The following is an 18,888-nucleotide window of genomic DNA, read 5'->3' as shown; positions in this document are numbered from 1 at the left end:
TAACGAGTACTGTGCTCCCTGGCTTTCCGAATTTTTCTTCACACTTCACTGAAACATTGGGTTGGATTAAAAAAAAACAACAGAGTCTAAAGAATTACAAAGCTTATTCAATTTAGCCAGATCCAAAGCCCATCAAAGTCAATGGAAAGACTCCCTCGGACTTCGACTGCCTTTGGATCAGAACCTACACAGAGAAAAATATAGATTAGGTCAAATTTGAGCCTAACAGCCCTTTAATCCTCTGGATGTGATAGATATGGGGCCATTCCTTCAGCTGGTTTAAATCCACGTAGCTCCATTGAATGAATGGCAATCCCCTGATTTATAGCAGCTGAGGCTCTGGCTACAGTGTCCAGTCACATATATAAAAATACCTAGCTCTTATGCAGCACTTTTCATCAGTAGATTCCAAAGCACTTTACAAAGGCGGTCAGTATTATATCCCCTTTTTACAGATGGGGAAACTGAGGCATGGAAGGATAAAGTGATTTGCCTATGGTCATCCAGTAACTGAGCTGGGAATAGAACCTAGGCCTTCTGAGGCCTACACTGATATTCTAGCCACTAGGCCACACTGCCTCTCCCATAGATGCATCTGCTACTGCATGCTACATCCTCTTAAGAATTCATTTGCCAAGCTTGCTAAATGCCCGCACTCAAAGAGTTAAGAAGACAAAGGTTTTTTTTTCCTCTACGCATATTATTTTAGAAATTGCTTGAATGTGAAATGGTTCAAAGCTCCCATTGAGACATTCTCTGTTGGTGAAACTCTGTGTCAATCAGAACCTAAATTTGCAGAAGCAGTGCCACCCCAGCTAGGACCCACTTGGAAGGGTTTTCTTTAGTTTTCAGGTTAAAAGTCCACACATAGGTTGGCCCTCTCTGACGTGTTTTGTACACGGGACATGGGTACACGCTGCGAGTGTCCTGTTTGTCAGCAGGAATGGCCTTGATGAAAATAACGGGCATGGCTGGAGTTAGATCCTTCAGCCTGGCATCCATCATCATCCCTGTCTGCAGAGGAAAGAAGAAAAGGTTTTAAATGCTACTTTTGAAGAATGCCAAGACTTACCACCAACTGGGTCCCCAATATGCATGATCATTTACAGCCTCCCGCTCCTTCCACAGCCTGTTTCCTGCCATGTATTACTTCCTGTCTGTGCCCTTTTACAACTTCTGCTTCTTGTGTCCTGGCCCAGTCATGACTATATTATATCAAAGTAAAATATCAGACAGTTCTAACCTCTGGACATCTGACATCTCACCCTCCCTCACTCCTGCACCAATCACTTTCCCCAGATTAGATCCCTGCTCCACTTGGACTCCTGCGGACACACAGCACTGTTCTGTGCAGACACCCCCTCCTGCCAGGCCCAGAGGGAAGAGATGATCCAATTTGCATGGCTGTACATTGAGCATCTCAAATACTAGGTTTGGTCTGACTAGAAAAGACCTCAGGAATGATGCCCAGTGTCAGTTTGAGAGGTGACAGGCATGAATGTTTCAGTGCAAAGTAAACATGTGACTTCGGTCAGGTGAAAACATCTTCCGTTAGGTGTTAAAATATGCATGGAGGTGCCAAGATCACGTATCCGGCCACTTTCATCAGCTGCCTCGCTCTAATGTAGCTTTTTCAAAGCTTTTTTGACTCTAGCTGTTCTTACATCACAGGGTCCCCAACCCCCCCCCCCCCCCCCCCCCCCCGGATCAGGATTCTGACTCTAAGATTGGGGGACGAATCCTGAAGTCCCCATGCAGTGGTTTTTCAATCTTTGACCTCGCTGGGCTCTTTGCTGGAGCAAAGACTGAGGCTTGGTCTACACTTACCCCCCAAGTCGAAGTAAGGTACGCAAATTCAACTACGTGAATAACGTAGCTGAATTCGACATACCTTACTTCGAACTTACCGCGGTTCAGACGCGGTCCACACGCGGCAGGCAGGCTCCCCCGTCGACTTCGCGGTACTCCTCTCGTCTAGCTGGAGTACCGCAGTCGACGGGGATCACTTCCTGGTTCGATTTATCGCGTCCACACCAGACGCGATAAATCGAACTCGGAACTTCGATCCGCAGCCGTCGAACTACCCGGTAAGTGTAGACTAGCCCTAAGAGTGGCTTCAGAATCAGGCTGTAAGGTTGTAACCAATGGGCTTTTATTGGCTATTGCTCTTGAAATGCACTATGAACGAATAATGGCAACACTCCAGTCACATCCTGGAGAACACGACCCCATCCTGCAGGGCTGTGTCCAGCAATGCCCCTGGCCTGGGAAAGTGAGGAAATCAGTCCTTTCCCCCATCACCTACACCCCTCTCCTCTGGCTGGATGCACACCTAATCTCAGACACAGGATTTATGCACCAACATGAGCAAACTCCCCATGACAATGGGATCGACAGGGCTCTGATACACTAAACTAGAAAACACAGTGTGTCCAATTGCAGTGACTTTCACCCTGTGAAACCCACTGGGATTGCACTGGGTATTTTCAGGGCAAAATCTAGCCCAGTGTTAAACATGTCCTAATAAACTTGTATTTGACCAGTGTGAAATGATGGCGCCTCCCAGAAATGGGTGGGGGAGGAAGCAGCTTATTTATTGGCTCTCAGCCAATGTCCATAGGGACCCACAGCTGAGCAGGCTGCTGCTGTTTGGTTTTTAATATAAACCCTGGCTGATTAGCTGTATACAAAGCACAGCACCCAAAGGGGCAGAGAACAGACCCAAGAAGGGAGCACCAAGGGCCCTGTGAGCTCGCTGTGCCATTGGCGATGAGAAGGGGCTTCGGGAGGCTCATTCTGAACCCTGCATGGGGATTAGTTGAGTGGCCTCGAGGGCCCTGCCTGCTAGAAGAGCCTGAGCTCCTACTACCAGGGATGCTAATGTGAAAAGCGGGGATACGCATGGGCCATTCTGACGGAGAATTGTCTGTAGTGAGTGAGTCTCCGGTGTCCTCTGCACAGCACAGCTCTGCATCAGGTTGCCATGACCCAGCAGAGGAAGCCAGTATGTGGGGATTACGTCAAACTGGCTGGTTTGCTTCCCCCACTCTGGTCTCTCAGGCAACTACTGTCTCTTCTTCCAACTGTAAAATGATTTACCTATGAGTCCCCTTCTGGGAACAGCTTGTACAAACTGCCTAATGCAGGCCAGAGAGAGGGAAATACAAACAAATATGGAGTAGGAATTCGTACCTCACTGTGCTACAGGGACTGCCTCTCCCTGAAGATTAGCTTCACAGATGATTTTATTTCAAATGTCCCCAAACCAGAGTTGTGTGGTGAGACTGAACCTATCTAGTGATTTATTCAGTCCTAGCAATAAGCAAAGTAAAGTAATCACTCTTGCACATACCTCGCTATCTTAATTTAATTTTAACAATACCATTTGTTATAATAAGATAGTAATGATAATACAGGACTCTTATATAGGACTTCGTATTTTCAATGCTCTGTACAAACACTCACTAATCCTTGCATCTGCTCTCGAGGGTGCTACATGGCAAGTGCTGTTATTGTGTATTATTTTTACACATATCCTTTTAATTTTTTGTGACTGGATTCTGATCAGATAGGCAGTTTATTGATGGCAATAATGGAAATAGATTTTCATGAAATATTCCATCCGTTTCTAGGTTGACAAGGGTTTCAATCTCTCTGAGATATCTCAAAGGCACTTATCCTTGTTCTATCTCCGGGCTGGTTTTCATTTGCATTTTTATCTCCCTGATGATCAGAAATGAATTCTGCTTTGAAAACAACTGTCCCTAACTGCTACCAAGGTGCGCTTGTTACATAGCAGCCCTGGATGTCCCCAGAGACCCAGTCTCTCAGATCCTGATGGCGAACTCTTCTCCAACAGCAGTTTGATCTGTTCTGCCTTCTCAAAAGTTAGTTGGAATGGTGGACAAATTATATTGCCACGTTACATGGGAATGGGAGCCCAAAGCAAGCTACAAACCAGGGGATATTAGCAATAGGATTAAATCTTTAGACCAGTGCATGAATCACCTTTCTCCTGGCTGTATCTAGAGGTTCTACTAACACAGCACCATTTGCATGCCATCATGTTGGGGTATAATTGACTTGATATAATTTTCTTGGTTTCTTTACAGCCCCATCCACACTGTTTTGCTGCCTTTTAATTGGACTTGCCTCTGACCTCAGGTTATACAGGTTGTGTGTGTGAGGGGTGAGATGATATGCTGGGTGCATGGGTTGGTGAGACATGGGCAGGCAGAGGCCAGGGGAGAACCCCATTTCAAGTTGGGGCAGGTGAAAGTTATCAGCGCCTGTTGGTTTAGGGTTCTGCAGGAGATGTACAGGGGGGAGAGACCTGTCCCTTGGCCAGGAGCAGTCCTAGCCATTTTGCCAGCCGGGATGGAAAACATTTTTGGTGACTCCCACCCCTCCCAAGTGGCTGAGCCAAAAAAAAGAAAGAAAAAAGAAAAAGAAACAGAGGGGGGAAAAAGCGACTGCTCTGCTTGCCTGCCCGAGAATCAGCTGTGCCCTTGTACTCATGTGTCTGTTCGACAGGTGGAATCCAGCAGTGGGATGGATGCTTGATTTGTGCTACCCAAGTGGGCCATGTGGGAGAGAGAGTTTTGCCCTGGGTTGATTGTAGGGTTCAGAGATGGATAGAATGGGATTGCCAAATTAACTCCACATCAGATTAACCACAAATAACAGCCCATGTACCAGCAGGTGTTGACAAGTATTCCCTCTGAATCCACCCTGAGATTTTTGGGGCTCTCAGCTGCAGTGAGAGCACCCAGTGTGGGCGCTAGCATGGAGGCCATGGAAGTAGAGTAGCATTGCTGGTTGCTGGTATCTGGTGGACCAGGTATCTCATGATTAGCAGAGACACAAGCCTTCAGTTCGCGCGATTCAATGTGCAGGCAGCTGCCCATAGGAATATACCATCCACAATTTACTGGGGAATGCGATTCCAGACCTTGCTTGTATTACGGGAGCCTGGAGGGGAATGCTGCTGGCCCTGTTTGACTAGCGTTTGTCTGGCTAGGGCCTAGGTGCAGGCCTCAAATAGGTCAGGAAGAGTTTGGCCAAGCTGTTTGCATCGGTCTTAGCCTTTGGGATGTGCCCCATTGTAAACATGCGCTCGTCAGGAACTATGGAGGTGCATGGGCCACCTCACCATCCCCATGACTCCTCTCTAAGCTGACTATTAGAAGCATCTAGGCTAAATGCAGGCTGTGATTGTTCCTCTTCAGGGTGGACCCCACCACAGGGAGCCTTTGTAACCCCCAAGCTGGTTTACTGCTGTGTGCTTTACACGGAACTACGACGGCGGCATCAGCTGGTGCAGAATGCAGCAGTCTGTTTGTGAAGGCAACAAGGGGCCATGAGCGTGGAACACCATGGCTCAGTGCACTCTTCAGTGGCCGCGTATTTGCTTCCAAGGGCAATTCAGTGTGTCACGTATGCTCTGCAAAGCACCAAATGGAGTAATGCCCAGTTATGAGAAAGATCACCTCTCCCCCTCTGTCCCATCGTGGTATCATTATTACAGTCCCCTGGGCTGGCATCACTGTTGGCTCCTAGGATTAAGCTCTCTATGGCTAGTTGCAGGGCATGCAGTGAGCAGACCAAAACTCTTAAAGCAGCCTTCCAAAGCATGCGTCTAATCAGCTTCATGGCACCATTAGCCAAATTCTCTGCAGAAACTCTACTGACTTCAGTGGAGCTACACCAGCAGGGAATTTTGTCCCCCGTACAATCTGGTGGGTTTGGCTTAGTTTAAAGCTGGCTGTTATTTATAATGATTGATTTATAAATGGAAGGTGCCCAGGTACGAATACAAATAGATACAGTAAAAATCTATAGAGGAGGTTTTTATCTTCTTCTTCTGGACATAAAATTGGAGGTATCATCTTAAACATGAAATAGCTTTTCTAAAAGCAGAGAAACTCCTCAAAATACTTACTCTAAATACCAGTTGTCATTCTTATCAGAGGATAAATTTGCAATGGATATATAGCCCAGATGGGCTGTGCATCTGTGCTACTAATTCTTCATCCATTAATTTATACTGGCCCCCACTAGGATGCAGGTAAATGAATAGCTCCGTCAGATGTGGAATTGATGGTTCACTGGGAACTATGAAATATTCAAATGTTCTTTTTCTTTCTTAAAACACGGAAGTGCAACGCTCTGAGATTGTGAATGGTTCTATCAATGTTCGTGTTCAGTGCTTTTCAACTACAGAAAACAAAATGACTGGAAACATACATTTGTAAAAGATGAGCTCATCTTTGGAACACATCGCTAGAGCTGAACAGAGTTACCTAGATGTGAGAATTAGCAGGAGCAGTTGGAACCACAGCATGATCCGTACATGATTGCAGGGGCTGCACTAGCAAACTTCCCAGCTGTGATCCATCACTGCTGCAGCTCCAGCAGTGGTAGCAAAGGTGCAGGCTGCAGCCCCGACAGGACTCAGGCATTTTGGGCACCATGTTATCTAACCCTGCAAAACTACCAGCAGCCATTTCGCTAAGTTTTCAATGAGGCAGGATTAGAACATTCTTCCCAGCTGAGCTGTTCTACAAGCAAGGATCCATTATTCTGTTTTATCCCTCCTGGTTGATATCATTAGTTGAAAAAGTTATTGCTTGCAGGCACTTGAGATCTAGTGGTGCTTACAATAGCATCAGGATCTCATGCCCTACAAAGGGGTCAGGGCTTTTCTGTGGACCCACCTTGTTGGCAGTGGTTAGAACCCTGCACACAGCTGCTGAGAATATTCCACAGATTCATTGTGGCAGGTGTATCTTGTTAATTTCACCAGACGAGTAGGGAGGTGAGTGAGAATCTCTGGTCAGACAGAATGGGGGGCAGAGAAAGCGAGGATGCAGGAAACCCTAGGAACAGCCAGATTCAGGAAGTGCGCTGAGGTTGGTGTATGTTCAGTTACTGAGATTTCAGTTACCAGTAAGGCCAAACCCAGCAAGGAGGTAAGTCTGAGCTTATGCAGTGTGTGAAGTCTTTATCTGGAACAGGACAGGAAGTCCACCTGCTCACAGTTCATTTGTATTGCTGTTACTATCAGAGTTCCTGGGATCTGTAGCATTCCAAACTCACTGCGCATCGCTACACACCCTGAGATGGAATGGGACCTGGAGCCTTATCTTTCCCTGTCCTCTTATAGTCACTTCAAGGAAGGAAGACTATAGATAAAAAGCCACCGCTCAGCTTCAGGGTGGGAGTTCTGAAATGTTCTAGTTCCAAGGATGGTGATCACATTTAGAGCCTTTCCTAATTTCCCATCCTCTGTGATAACCTATTTTAAAGAGAGAAAACTTAAAAGCTTAAAAGTCTTCGGAATGCATTTGATTTGAATTGCAAGGTCAGGATGAGATTCAGCATTTGAGACTTCAGCCTCTCTACACGGAATCCTAGTACCAAGCCCCGTCAGGGGGGTGGTCTTCAAGGTTGAGTCTATGAACCTTGACAAGAGCTGCTACTGAAAGAAAAACTTCCCCATGCCAGGGGGTGGAGGGGAGAACTCAGCATAGCTAAGTAAGTGACCCACTTTGATCAGAGCTCACTCACAGATCACTGGCAGCAGAAGTGTAACACAGGCTGCCTAGAGTAAGAGCTGCATGAATCACTGTCATTTAATTCCTGCATACAGCACAAATTGTGAGTTATGCTACCACAGACGTGGCAACCTGCAGGAGCAGTCTTGGTGGGGATTCGTCATTCACTCTGCAGACTGAAATCCCAGCGGCTGACAACTGTCAATGGGAATGTCAGTGACAATTGTTCTTCAGGATTCTGGCTCCGATGCACTACACTTTAAGAGCCATGTGACTGGCTGTGTAGTCACCAAACAATGTCTGAACGCTCCTGCGGGTAGGGAGTGTGCATACAGCCCTCCAGTCCTGCCTCCTGATACCCCACCCTAGTCAGGCCAGTCGCTCCTCTGCACTGGGACCACTTTCAGATCCCTCTGCACAAAGGCTCAATCCCTTGAAGCTCTTTGGTGAAGGGTATGCCTGAAGACTGATGTATCTTTGGAGCCAAACCCAGTCCCTTCTCTTGTGGGATCCACCATGGCAGCATTCAGACTAGCTCTGTCACCTGGACTGAGGAGTCCATGGACATTTTGCTCCAAGCTAAGTTGATACCATCAGCGGGTCCTTGGGATCCTGGGTTCTGGCCACATGTGGAGTTGCATTTGGATCCGTGGGACTCTCAGATCTGAGAAAGCTGGTTCCATCCCATTCTCTTTCTGCTACTCCCAGGGCTCCTAATTTGGGCACTAGAGCTTCTCTCCAGCCACTGTTTTCTGTTGAGTTGACAGGCTTATCTGGGGCAAGGTCCACTCTAGGGTGCATTTTGGCTGGTGCATTTTGGCTGCTTGGTCCTCCAACTCCCGCCTCTGTGACAGTACTGAAAGTGCAGCTTCTGTGGGAGGGGTGATAAGAGCCCTGAGTCCCCCTCCCCAGCTCCACTCACATCTTAGCTCCCTTGTCTTCATCCTCCTAGCTCTGTGCTTTTACAAGCTGAGGTGCTGATATGTTCTCTGGGAAGGGGAGTGCATGTGTATCTCATGGCAGAACTTGACCCCTCGTGTGGTAAACTGGTACAAGTTACTCCAAAAGTCCTGGAGCCCCTGGAGAGAGGAGACTGTAGCAAGCATATCAGCACCAGTACAGTAACAGTTTGCCTTGTAACACGTGTAGGTCACGTGTGCAGCAATACCATGGCCATGCAGAGACCCTGCAATATCCACATGTGCAGGGATGTCATGGTCATGAGGAGACTGTGGTCTCTATGCGCATGTCTACATGGCAGCTGAGAGGTGTAATTCCCAGCTAGCTCGAACAGAGCTAATATGTATATGTCTACCTGAGCTGGGCATCACCATCCACCCCCTTCAGGTACTGTGTAGACGTTCCCTAGTTATGCAACAATAGTGCGAGTGCCAAGAGAAATACTGGCCAACCTCACGTCTACACAGCAGCTGGGAGGCTGCTTCCCAGGGAGGCTGGACAGACACATGCTAGCTCTGCACGGCAATGCAGGCCAGTTGCCTGGTATGTAGCCAGGGGGTGGGGTGGGGTGGGATGGGATGGGTTTGTACTCGAGTGGCCAGCCTGTGTTGCTGTGGCCACACTGCTATTTTTAGTGCACTAGCTTGAGCAGAGTTAACACGTGTCCATCTGCGCTGAGAAGCACCTCCTACCTGCTGTGTAGACACACCCTTAGATGAGAACATGGGCTTCAGTTGTAACCATAAACACCCTGAACAGTGTATAAGCTGCAGTGACTCATCTCCTCATCAAGCAATTGCTAAGATTACCTGCATATCCCAGCGTGCACCCTCCATGAATAAACCATGTACGTAGGCACCCTCACGAGGAGGGCTGCTCAAATCTTCCCGGTTCCTCTTCGTCACATCGCACTGCAGAGTCATTTTATCCAAAGGCCACTCGTTCTTTCGGGCCATGGACTGCATGATGGCTGTCAGGAAAGACTGAGGGTTGAAGAATCCCGCTAGCCACACAACAGAGGGCAAGACAAAGTCTCCTGTCCACGTCTCAAGCTCCTTGATGCGGCTGAGCAGGTCAGCAAACCAGCCAGCCAGGCCAGCCATGGAAGGATAAGCCCTCCTAGTCCAAGACTCGGGCACAGTGTCCAGGAAGAGGGCATTCTGTAGGTTCTCCATATCGCTTGTCATTGTCAGCTCTCCCTGGTGCAGAAGAAGAAAGAAGAGGATAATAAGCAGATACACACTACTGAAATGCAGCCACCTCTTGAGTGAACTATGGCAGCTGTTTAACACTGAACACCAGCTACCTTTACACAAGAGGCTAAGCTGGGAAGTATAAAAGAATGCTGCACCCCAGGGGTTCTCACATGTTTGCACACCGTGGGATCTCTTAATTAATTCAAGATTGTCTTGTGGACACTTCCTACTGCACCCTCCCAATTTCTCACTCTTCCTGCAATATAAATAACGCTTGGTGGAAAAATACACAAAAGTAATATGTGGGCAGAATTGCTTTCAGCTAATGGCTATGTCCTCCATTTGCTCCCTGGGCTGTTTTTATTTCCTCTCCAAGGGTGAAGGTCTTTAAGGGCCAGTTTTTGAGAAGTGCTCTGCACTTCCAATCACTGCAGCTGGAGAGAGCTCCCAGGAGCTCCCATTGTTCTGTTTTGAAAATCCCACCAGACATTTGTCAGTACCAAATCACCCCTCATTCCCTGCAGCCTTCGCTATTCTGAATACCACAGGTTACTCTGTAGTGTGGGTCTGTCCTCTTATCTTCTGGTGTTGTCAAATTTAATTATTTTAAAACAAAGAAACACCCAACAAATTAAAATATGATGCAGCCATGCAGGACTCCTAGATTCTAACACCAGACGGGACCACTGTAAGCATCTAGTCTGGAACTTCGCCAAAATAATTCCTGTTTGAACTGGAGCAGAAATTTTAGAACTCTTGGTTTTAAAATGGCAGCGCTGGAGGCTCCACCACAATTTTTTGTAAGTTGTTGCAATGGTTAATTACCCTCACTGTAAAAAACGGTGTTTATTTCAAATCTGAATTTGTCTAGCTTCAACTTCATAGATTCATAGATTCTAGGACTCGAAGGGACCTCAAGAGGTCATCGAGTCCAGTCCCCTGCCCGCATGGCAGGACCAAATACTGTCTAGACCATCCCTGATAGACATTTATCTAACCTACTCTTAAATATCTCCAGAGATGGAGATTCCACAACCTCCCTAGGCAATTTATTCCAGTGTTTAACCACCCTGACAGTTAGGAACTTTTTCCTAATGTCCAACCTAGACCTCCCTTGCTGCAGTTTAAACCCATTGCTTCTTGTTCTATCCTTAGAGGCTAAGGTGAACAAGTTTTCTCCCTCCTCCTTATGACACCCTTTTAAATACCTGAAAACTGCTATCATGTCCCCTCTCAGTCTTCTCTTTTCCAAACTAAACAAACCCAATTCTTTCAGCCTTCCTTCATAGGTCATGTTCTCAAGACCTTTAATCATTCTTGTTGCTCTTCTCTGGACCCTTTCCAATTTCTCCACATCTTTCTTGAAATGCGGTGCCCAGAACTGGACACAATACTCCAGCTGAGGCCTAACCAGAGCAGAGTAGAGCGGAAGAATGACTTCTCGTGTCTTGCTCACAACACACCTGTTAATACATCCCAGAATCATGTTTGCTTTTTTTGCAACAGCATCACACTGTTGACTCATATTTAGCTTGTGGTCCACTATAACCCCTAGATCCCTTTCTGCCGTACTCCTTCCTAGACAGTCTCTTCCCATTCTGTATGCGTGAAACTGATTTTTTCTTCCTAAGTGGAGCACTTTGCATTTGTCTTTGTTAAACTTCATCCTGTTTAACTCAGACCATTTCTCCAATTTGTCCAGATCATTTTGAATTATGACCCTGTCCTCCAAAGCAGTTGCAATCCCTCCCAGTTTGGTATCATCCGCAAACTTAATAAGCGTACTTTCTATGCCAATATCTAAGTCGTTGATGAAGATATTGAACAGAGCCGGTCCCAAAACAGACCCCTGCGGTACCCCACTCGTTATGCCTTTCCAGCAGGATTGGGAATCATTAATAACAACTCTCTGAGTATGGCTATCCAGCCATTGGGTTTTGTTATACCTTTGTCTGCTAGACTGAAGAGCCCATGATCAAATTCCCCATGTAGGTACGTCTAGGCTGTGATCAAGACACCCCTTAACTTTCTCTTTGTTAAGAAAAAAATTGAGCTCTTTGCCTCTATCACTACAAGGCAGGTTTTCTAATCCTTTAATCATTCTTGTGGCTATTCTCTGAACCCTCTCTAATTTAGCAATATCCTTCTTGAATTGCAACACCAGAACTGGACACAGTATTCCAGCAACGGTCACACCAGTGCCAAGTATAGAGAGAAAATAACCTCCTTACTCCTACTCAAGATTCTCCTGTTTATACATCTAGGAATTGTATTAGCCCTTTTGGCCACAGAGTTGCACTGGAAGCTCTCCTTATTGACGATGACCCCCAACTCTTTTTCAGAGTCACTGATTCCCAGGAGACAGTCCCCCATCCTGTAAGTATGGCCAACATTATTTGTTCCTTGATGTATAGCTTTATGTACAGACATATTGAAATGAAAATTATTTATTTGCATCCTGGTTACCAGGCGATCCAGATGCAGGATGGAGAGAGGCTTGGGATTTTATTTTATTCTTAGTTTAATTATTCCAAAAAAAAATTCTAAAAACCAAAGATGTTTTTTCTGGACTGGATCAAAACTAGCAGGAAAGGTCACTGCTTGGACAGACTGTGATGGCAAGAGCTCCATGGGATCATCTGGAAATATTCAGAAGCCACTAGTGGACTCTATATCAAAGTTAGAGAACCATGGTAACACAGCAAAATATACTTTGTCCTGCAAGTTCTTAGCATGTGTAGGGGACAGCCTTCTGATTCAGAAAGTTGAAGAAATAAGTAGGGAGTCATCCATTTTGGATCTGTTTTTGACCAACAGGGATTAATTAGTTGCGAATGTGAAGGTGGTCGGGAACTTGGAAGGAAGTGATCATGATCTGATAGAATTCAAGATCCTAAGGAAAGGAGGACATGAGAATCGCAAAACAAGGACACTGGACATCAAAAAGGCAGATTTCAACGAACCCTGAAAAATAATAAGCAAGGTCCCATGGAGATGTTACCCCAGAATTTGACATTCCTGTGTGTTACCCCAGAACTTCACAGTACTGCAGTCAGTCATCTTATGTGTTCAGCCACTGCTAGCAGAAAACCAACCATCACATAACTAGGAATAATTTTTAGGCCAAACAGCTGCATGTTTGCAAATTTTCTAATCAGAATGGGAGGATAAGATTGGGATAGGGTGACCATATTTTCCCAAAGGGAAAACGGAACACTGCATGGATCCAGCCCAAGGCCTCACTCCCCACCACCACCTCCTCTGGCACACAGGACCAGCCTGTGGGCCCCCTTGTCTCCTGGCATGCAGACTGGCCTGAGGCCCACCTTCCCGTGCCCCGAGCCGGCCATAAGCTCCCCTGCTGCCCACCCATGCGGGGCCAGCCCGAGGTCCCCCTCTTCCCTCGGTGTGCGAGGCTGGCTGAGGCTCCCCTCTTCCCCCGGCGTGCAGGACCGGCCCAAGGTCCCCCTTCCCCACCAGCACGCAGGGCTGGCCAAAGGCTCCCCTGCCACCCACCCATGTGGGGCTGGTCCTCTCCCCCCCACCCCCCCTCACATGCAGGGCCGGCCCAAGTTCCCCCTCTCCTCATCATGTGTGGGTCCGGTCCAGGTCCGAGCTCCCCCTACTGCCTGCCTGTGGCTGGCCTGGCCCGAGCCGCACTTCCAAGCCCTCTCTCCCGTGAGGGGCTGGTGTTGCTGCTTGCTCCCCCTGAATGATTTTCTGTACCCTGCTAGAGGTTGCACCCCACTTTTTTGGCAAAACTGTCCATTTGTCCAGTTTGCTCTTGCCAACAGATGATCAGGTGGCAAGAGAAAACAGGACAAATGCCCAGTTTTGCCAAAAAGGTCGGGACGGCCAGGACTGGGCTTAAAAAAGGGACTGTCCCGCCCAAAACAGGATGTATAGTCACCCTAGACGGGGAGAAGATGGAAAAAGGAGGAGTTGGGGAACTATGGGGTACGCATGCCCCGAGGGGTACGCAAGCTCTCATCGGGGGTATGTGAGAAAAATCCTATAATGACGGACAACACATTTTATTTAATAAGACTTGGCAATCTAATCATAGATATATTATGACCCTATCTCAAATTGGGGTACGCGGTAGACTACATTATTTGGAAAGGGGTACGCAGTCTAAAAAGTTTGAAAACCACTGTACTAGAGCAATGTATAAAACATGCAATATGCAAATACCTGGAAGATGAAGGGGTAATCACTAGCAGCCAGCATAGATTTACTAAGAACAAATCATGCCAAACCAGTTATTTCCTTCTTTGATAGGGTAACTGGTTTGGTGGATAGGGGGAAAGTGGTGGACATAATATACCTGGACTTTAGCAAGGCTTTTGACACATTCCCACATAACATTCTTAGAAGTAAGCTGGAGAAATGATCGGCAGAACTACCGTTAAGTGGATACATAATTTGTTGAACAACCACAAAGAGTAATTGTTAATGGAATGATGTCAGATTGGAAAGAGGTCTCAAGTGAGGTTTCACAGGGATCTGTTCTGAGTCTGGTGTTATTTAACATCTTTATTAATGACCTGGATGTAGGAATAGAGAGCATACTGATCAAATTTGCAGATGACACAAAGTTGGGTGGAGGGGCTGCAAACACTATGGAGGATATATCTAAAATTCAAATGGATCTTGATAAATTGGAGAATTGGGCTATAGACAACAAAATGAAATTCAACAAAGACAAATGTAAGGTGCTACACTTATGGAAGAAAAACCAAATGCACAAATACAGCACGGGGGATAACTGGCTTGGCAGCAGCACTGCTGAGAAGGATCTGGGAGTTGTGGTGGATCACAACCTCAACATGAGTCAACAGTACAATGCTGTTGCAAAAAAAGCAAATGCAATTTTGGGTTGCATTAACAAAGGCATAGCATGCAAGTCACGGGAGGTGATAGTATTGTTCTACTTGGTGCTGGTTAGGCCTTAGCTGGAGTACTGTGTCCAATTTTGGTCACCAATGTATAGAAAGTATGTAGAGAAACTGGAAAGGATCCAGAGGTGAACGACAAAGATGATCAAAGGGATGGAATGCAAGCTATATCAGCAAATACTTGACATGCTGCGATAAAAAAGATGGAGGAAAACTGTTCTCTCTTGCCACAAAGGGCAGGACAAGAGGCAACGGGTTCAAACTACAACATAGCAGATTTAGATGAAATCTTGGGGAAAACTTCCTAACTGTAAGAACAGTAGGACAATGGAACGGACTGCCTAGGGAAGTCATGGAATCCCCCTCACTGGAAGTTTTCAAAAGGAGGCTTGACAGCCATCTGTCTTGGATGGTTTAGACCCAACCAATACTGCATCTTGGTAGAGGGTTAGACTAGATGACCCTTGTTGTCTCTTGTAACCCTATGAGTCTATGCTGTATCCATCTGAAAGTGCACTTAAAGCCAAGGGAGACATTCCAACGCCATATTGGTATTGAAGCCAGATTAATTTCAAAGACAAATACTTGCCAATATAGGCGAAGCTTCCACTTGTTCATGGTACACATAGACTCATAGACTTTAAGGTCAGAAGGGACCATTATGATCATCTAGTCTGAACTCCTGCACAACGCAGGCCACAGAATCTCACCCACCCACTCCTGTAACAAATCCCTAACCTATGCCTGAGTTATTAAAGTCCTCAATACTGGTTTAAAGACCTCAAGGTGCAGAGAATCATCCAGCAAGTGCCCTGTGCCCCACGCTGCAGAGGAAGGCGAAAAACCTCCAGGGCCTCTGCCAATCTGCCCTGGAGGAAAATTCCTTCCCGACCCCAAATATGGCGATCAGTTAAACCCTGAGCATGTGGGCAAGACTCACCAGCCAGCACCCAGGAAAGAATTCTCTGTAGTAACTCAGATCCCACCCCATCTAACATCCCATCACAGACCATTGGGCATATTTACCTGCTAATAATCAAAGATCAATTAATTGCCAAAATTAGGCTATCCCATCATACCATCCCCTCCATAAACTTATCAAGCTTAGTCTTGAAGCCAGATATGTCTTTTGCCCCCACTACTCCCCTTGGAAGGCTGTTCCAGAACTTCACTCCTCTAATGGTTAGAAACCTTCATCTAATTTCAAGTCTAAACTTCCTAATGTCCAGTTTATATCCATTTGTTCTTGTGTCCACATTGGTACTAAGCTTGAATAATTCCTCTCCCTCCCTGATATTTATCCCTCTGATATATTTATAGAGAGCAATCATATCTCCCCTCAGCCTTCTTTTGGTTAGGCTAAACAAGCCAAGCTCTTTGAGTCTCCTTTCATAAGACAGGTTTTCCATTCCTCGGATCATCCTAGTAGCCCTTCTCTGTACCTGTTCCAGTTTGAATTCATCCTTCTTAAACATGGGAGACCAGAACTGCACACAGTATTCCAGATGAGGTCTCATCAGTGCCTTGTATAATGGTACTAACACCTCCTTATCTTTACTGGAAATACCTCGCCTGATGCATCCCAAGACCGCATTAGCTTTTTTAACGGCCATATGACATTGGCGGCTCATAGTCATCCTGTGATCAACTAATACTCCAAGGTCCTTCTCCTCTTGTTACTTCCAACTGATGTGTCCCCAATTTATAACCAAAATTCTTGTTATTAATCCCTAAATGCATGACCTTGCACTTTTCACTATTAAATTTCATCCTATTACTATTACTCCAGTTTACAAGGTCATCCAGATCTTCCTGTATAATATCCTGGTCCTTCTCTGTATTAGCAATACCTCCCAGCTTTGTGTCATCCGCAAACTTTATTAGCACATTCCCACTTTTTGTGCCAAGGTCAGTAATAAAAAGATTAAATAAGATTGGTCCCCAAACCGATCCCCGAGGAACTCCACTAGTAACCTCCTTCCAGCCTGACAGTTCACCTTTCAGTATGACCCGTTTTAGTCTCCCCTTTAACCAGTTCCTTATCCACCTTTCAATTTTCATATTGATCCCCATCGTTTCCAATTTAGCTAATAATTCCCCATGTGGAACCGTATCAAATGCCTTACTGAAATCGAGGTAAATTAGATCCACTGCTAGTAATTTTATTCCTAGCACACCCCTGCTGAAGCAATGGGGATGCTATGGTAGGGCAGGGCCTATAGTTAAGGTTGTCTACCATTTTCTGTTATAAGTCCTTATTTTTAGTTGCTTATCATTTTGTCAGGCTGTAACTAACTCTCATTGTCTCCTTGCTGAATATTTTTGGAAAGATTCACTGAAAACAGCTGAGCCATTGCCAAGAATGAGATTAGTGGAAAATGGATCCTTCTATTACCATAAAAAAATCCAACTCTTTCTTCAGAATCTCCAGAGTCAGTCCTTGGGTCAAAGAGGTGCCTTTTGCTGTTCCCATGAAAATCCACCCAAATCTGTCCAAGTTATAAGCCTCTGAAAATTGCCATTTGCACATGCTCAGTAGAGCTTGGTAGAGTTTGGCAGCTAAAACTCTCTGAAGATCCCACTGCACTGAGCATGCTCCGTTCCCCATAGAGCGCCTATGTGAAAACTGCACTGATTATGCTTCCAGGCCCCACTCAGGCTTCTAGATGGTAGGCACAGAGCTAGAGCTCCAAACAGAACACAGGCAAAGCAGCAGCAGTAGTGGTTCCCCTGTGTCCTTCTGGCAAAGGGGAAGTTATGCTGGGCTAGAAGCCATGAGGGCTTCCACTGAGAGGTGTTCATAATGTTGTGCATTTCATAGCCTTTACTATTGAGCAAAGTCTCACGCCACACCTCTGGAGGCAAACAAATATAATTCTGCTCATTTCACAGAAAGGTGGCTCAGAGCTTGCATGAGGTTGTCTCTGGCAGATCTGGGAGTAGAATGCTTTCACTAATGTGGCAGATCCAAGTCTCATCCACTTACCCACCCTGCCTTTCAGAATGAATGTGCCAAATCTATATGTAGGCAGCTGCACTGTCTGTGACCACTAACCACCACTGTCCTCCACGGTCAGAGGTAGAGCTCTTTGCAGCAAACATTGTGAAACCTACCAGCAAAGCGTGTGTTTCATCCCCTCTAGTGGCTGGCTCTCTCAATTGCTAACAGCCTACTTCTGCACCCATTTCCTCTTTAATGATCGAGGTCTCTGTTGGGGATCTAAAACGCATGGTTCAAACTCTCCTGATGACCCAGGGTGGGCAGGGGGTCAGTATGATTCTATATGATGGAGTTTTTGTTTTTTCAGGGATTTAAAAAATAATTTGAAATTACGTAAAAAAAACCTGAGTCGAAAGAAACTGAAAGTCCAGCACACAAAAAATTGAAAATAAAAGTTGTCCATGCAACTCCCTTGTATGTATGCATGGTGCTATATTTTGCATGATCCCATACTTTTTATCCTACAAAACCCATTCTCCATTCAGGGTGCAAAATGGGCAGTGAACGAAGTTGAGAATTGCAAGAAGAGAAAGGATCTTCCCTTGTGTTCGAGGTGCCCAGAATAGCTGTGATCTATTCTTGACTGTGCCACAGGCTTCTTGTGTGATGTTGGACAGACTGTATCCTAATCCATGTGCAGAAGGAGGCTGGATTAAGGCCTGGGGAACTTAATTCTGGCATTTCCCAACTTCTGAGAACTTGACCTTGCAGCTTTAACATTCTTTTAATGTATGTTTTGTCTGCAATATTTATAAACACCAGCTATAACACATGTTGTTTGGCAATTCCTAAGAGCACAGTCCTGCGAAGAGCTGTACCTTTACATCTCCCAGTGATTCAAATGGGAGCTGAGAGCACTGAGCATCTCTGTCCTAGGAGGCACTTCCTACATTGCAGTCCTGGCCTCTACCTCTAGAACTGTTATGCTTCATTCTGGGGATTCCCTTACAGAAATTCCTTCCCTTGGAAATGCGGATAAATCTCAGAATGATGGACTAGTATGAGGGTTATCAGGCTCTGCTTTTGAAGTCGCACCAGTGGTAAAAGAAAGGACTAAGTATTGTCTAGACCAGCGGTTCTCAAACTGTGGGTCGGGACCCCTAAGTGGGTCATGACCCCTAAGTGGGTCAGGACCCCATTTTAATAGGGTCACCAGGGCTGCCTTAGACCTGCAAGGGCTAGAGGCCAAAGCCCAAGCCCGTGGGATTCAGCTCTGGGTGGCGGGGCTCAGGTTACAGGCCCCCTAGCTGGGGCTGAAGCTTTGACCCCTTCACTGC

General features: G+C 46.2%; 1 protein-coding gene across 1 annotated transcript in view; it reads right to left on the bottom strand.

The window, feature by feature from the left end:
* Positions 1–786: 786 nt before the first annotated feature.
* Positions 787–18,888, bottom strand: part of DNAH9 (dynein axonemal heavy chain 9) — a 420,192-nt gene continuing 402,090 nt past the window's right edge. The window contains exons 68-69 of the mRNA XM_065415313.1: positions 9,326–9,715; positions 787–1,014 (exon numbers count right to left, since the gene is read on the bottom strand). Coding sequence (XP_065271385.1) covers positions 787–1,014; positions 9,326–9,715 — 618 coding nt within the window. The remainder of the gene's footprint in view (positions 1,015–9,325; positions 9,716–18,888) is intronic.

The sequence above is a fragment of the Emys orbicularis genome, chromosome 13 (genome assembly GCF_028017835.1).
Source record: "Emys orbicularis isolate rEmyOrb1 chromosome 13, rEmyOrb1.hap1, whole genome shotgun sequence".
Lineage (NCBI taxonomy): Eukaryota > Metazoa > Chordata > Testudines > Emydidae > Emys > Emys orbicularis.
The sequence above is the reverse complement of the archived record's forward strand: the minus strand, read 5'-3'. Positions and strand labels throughout refer to the sequence as shown.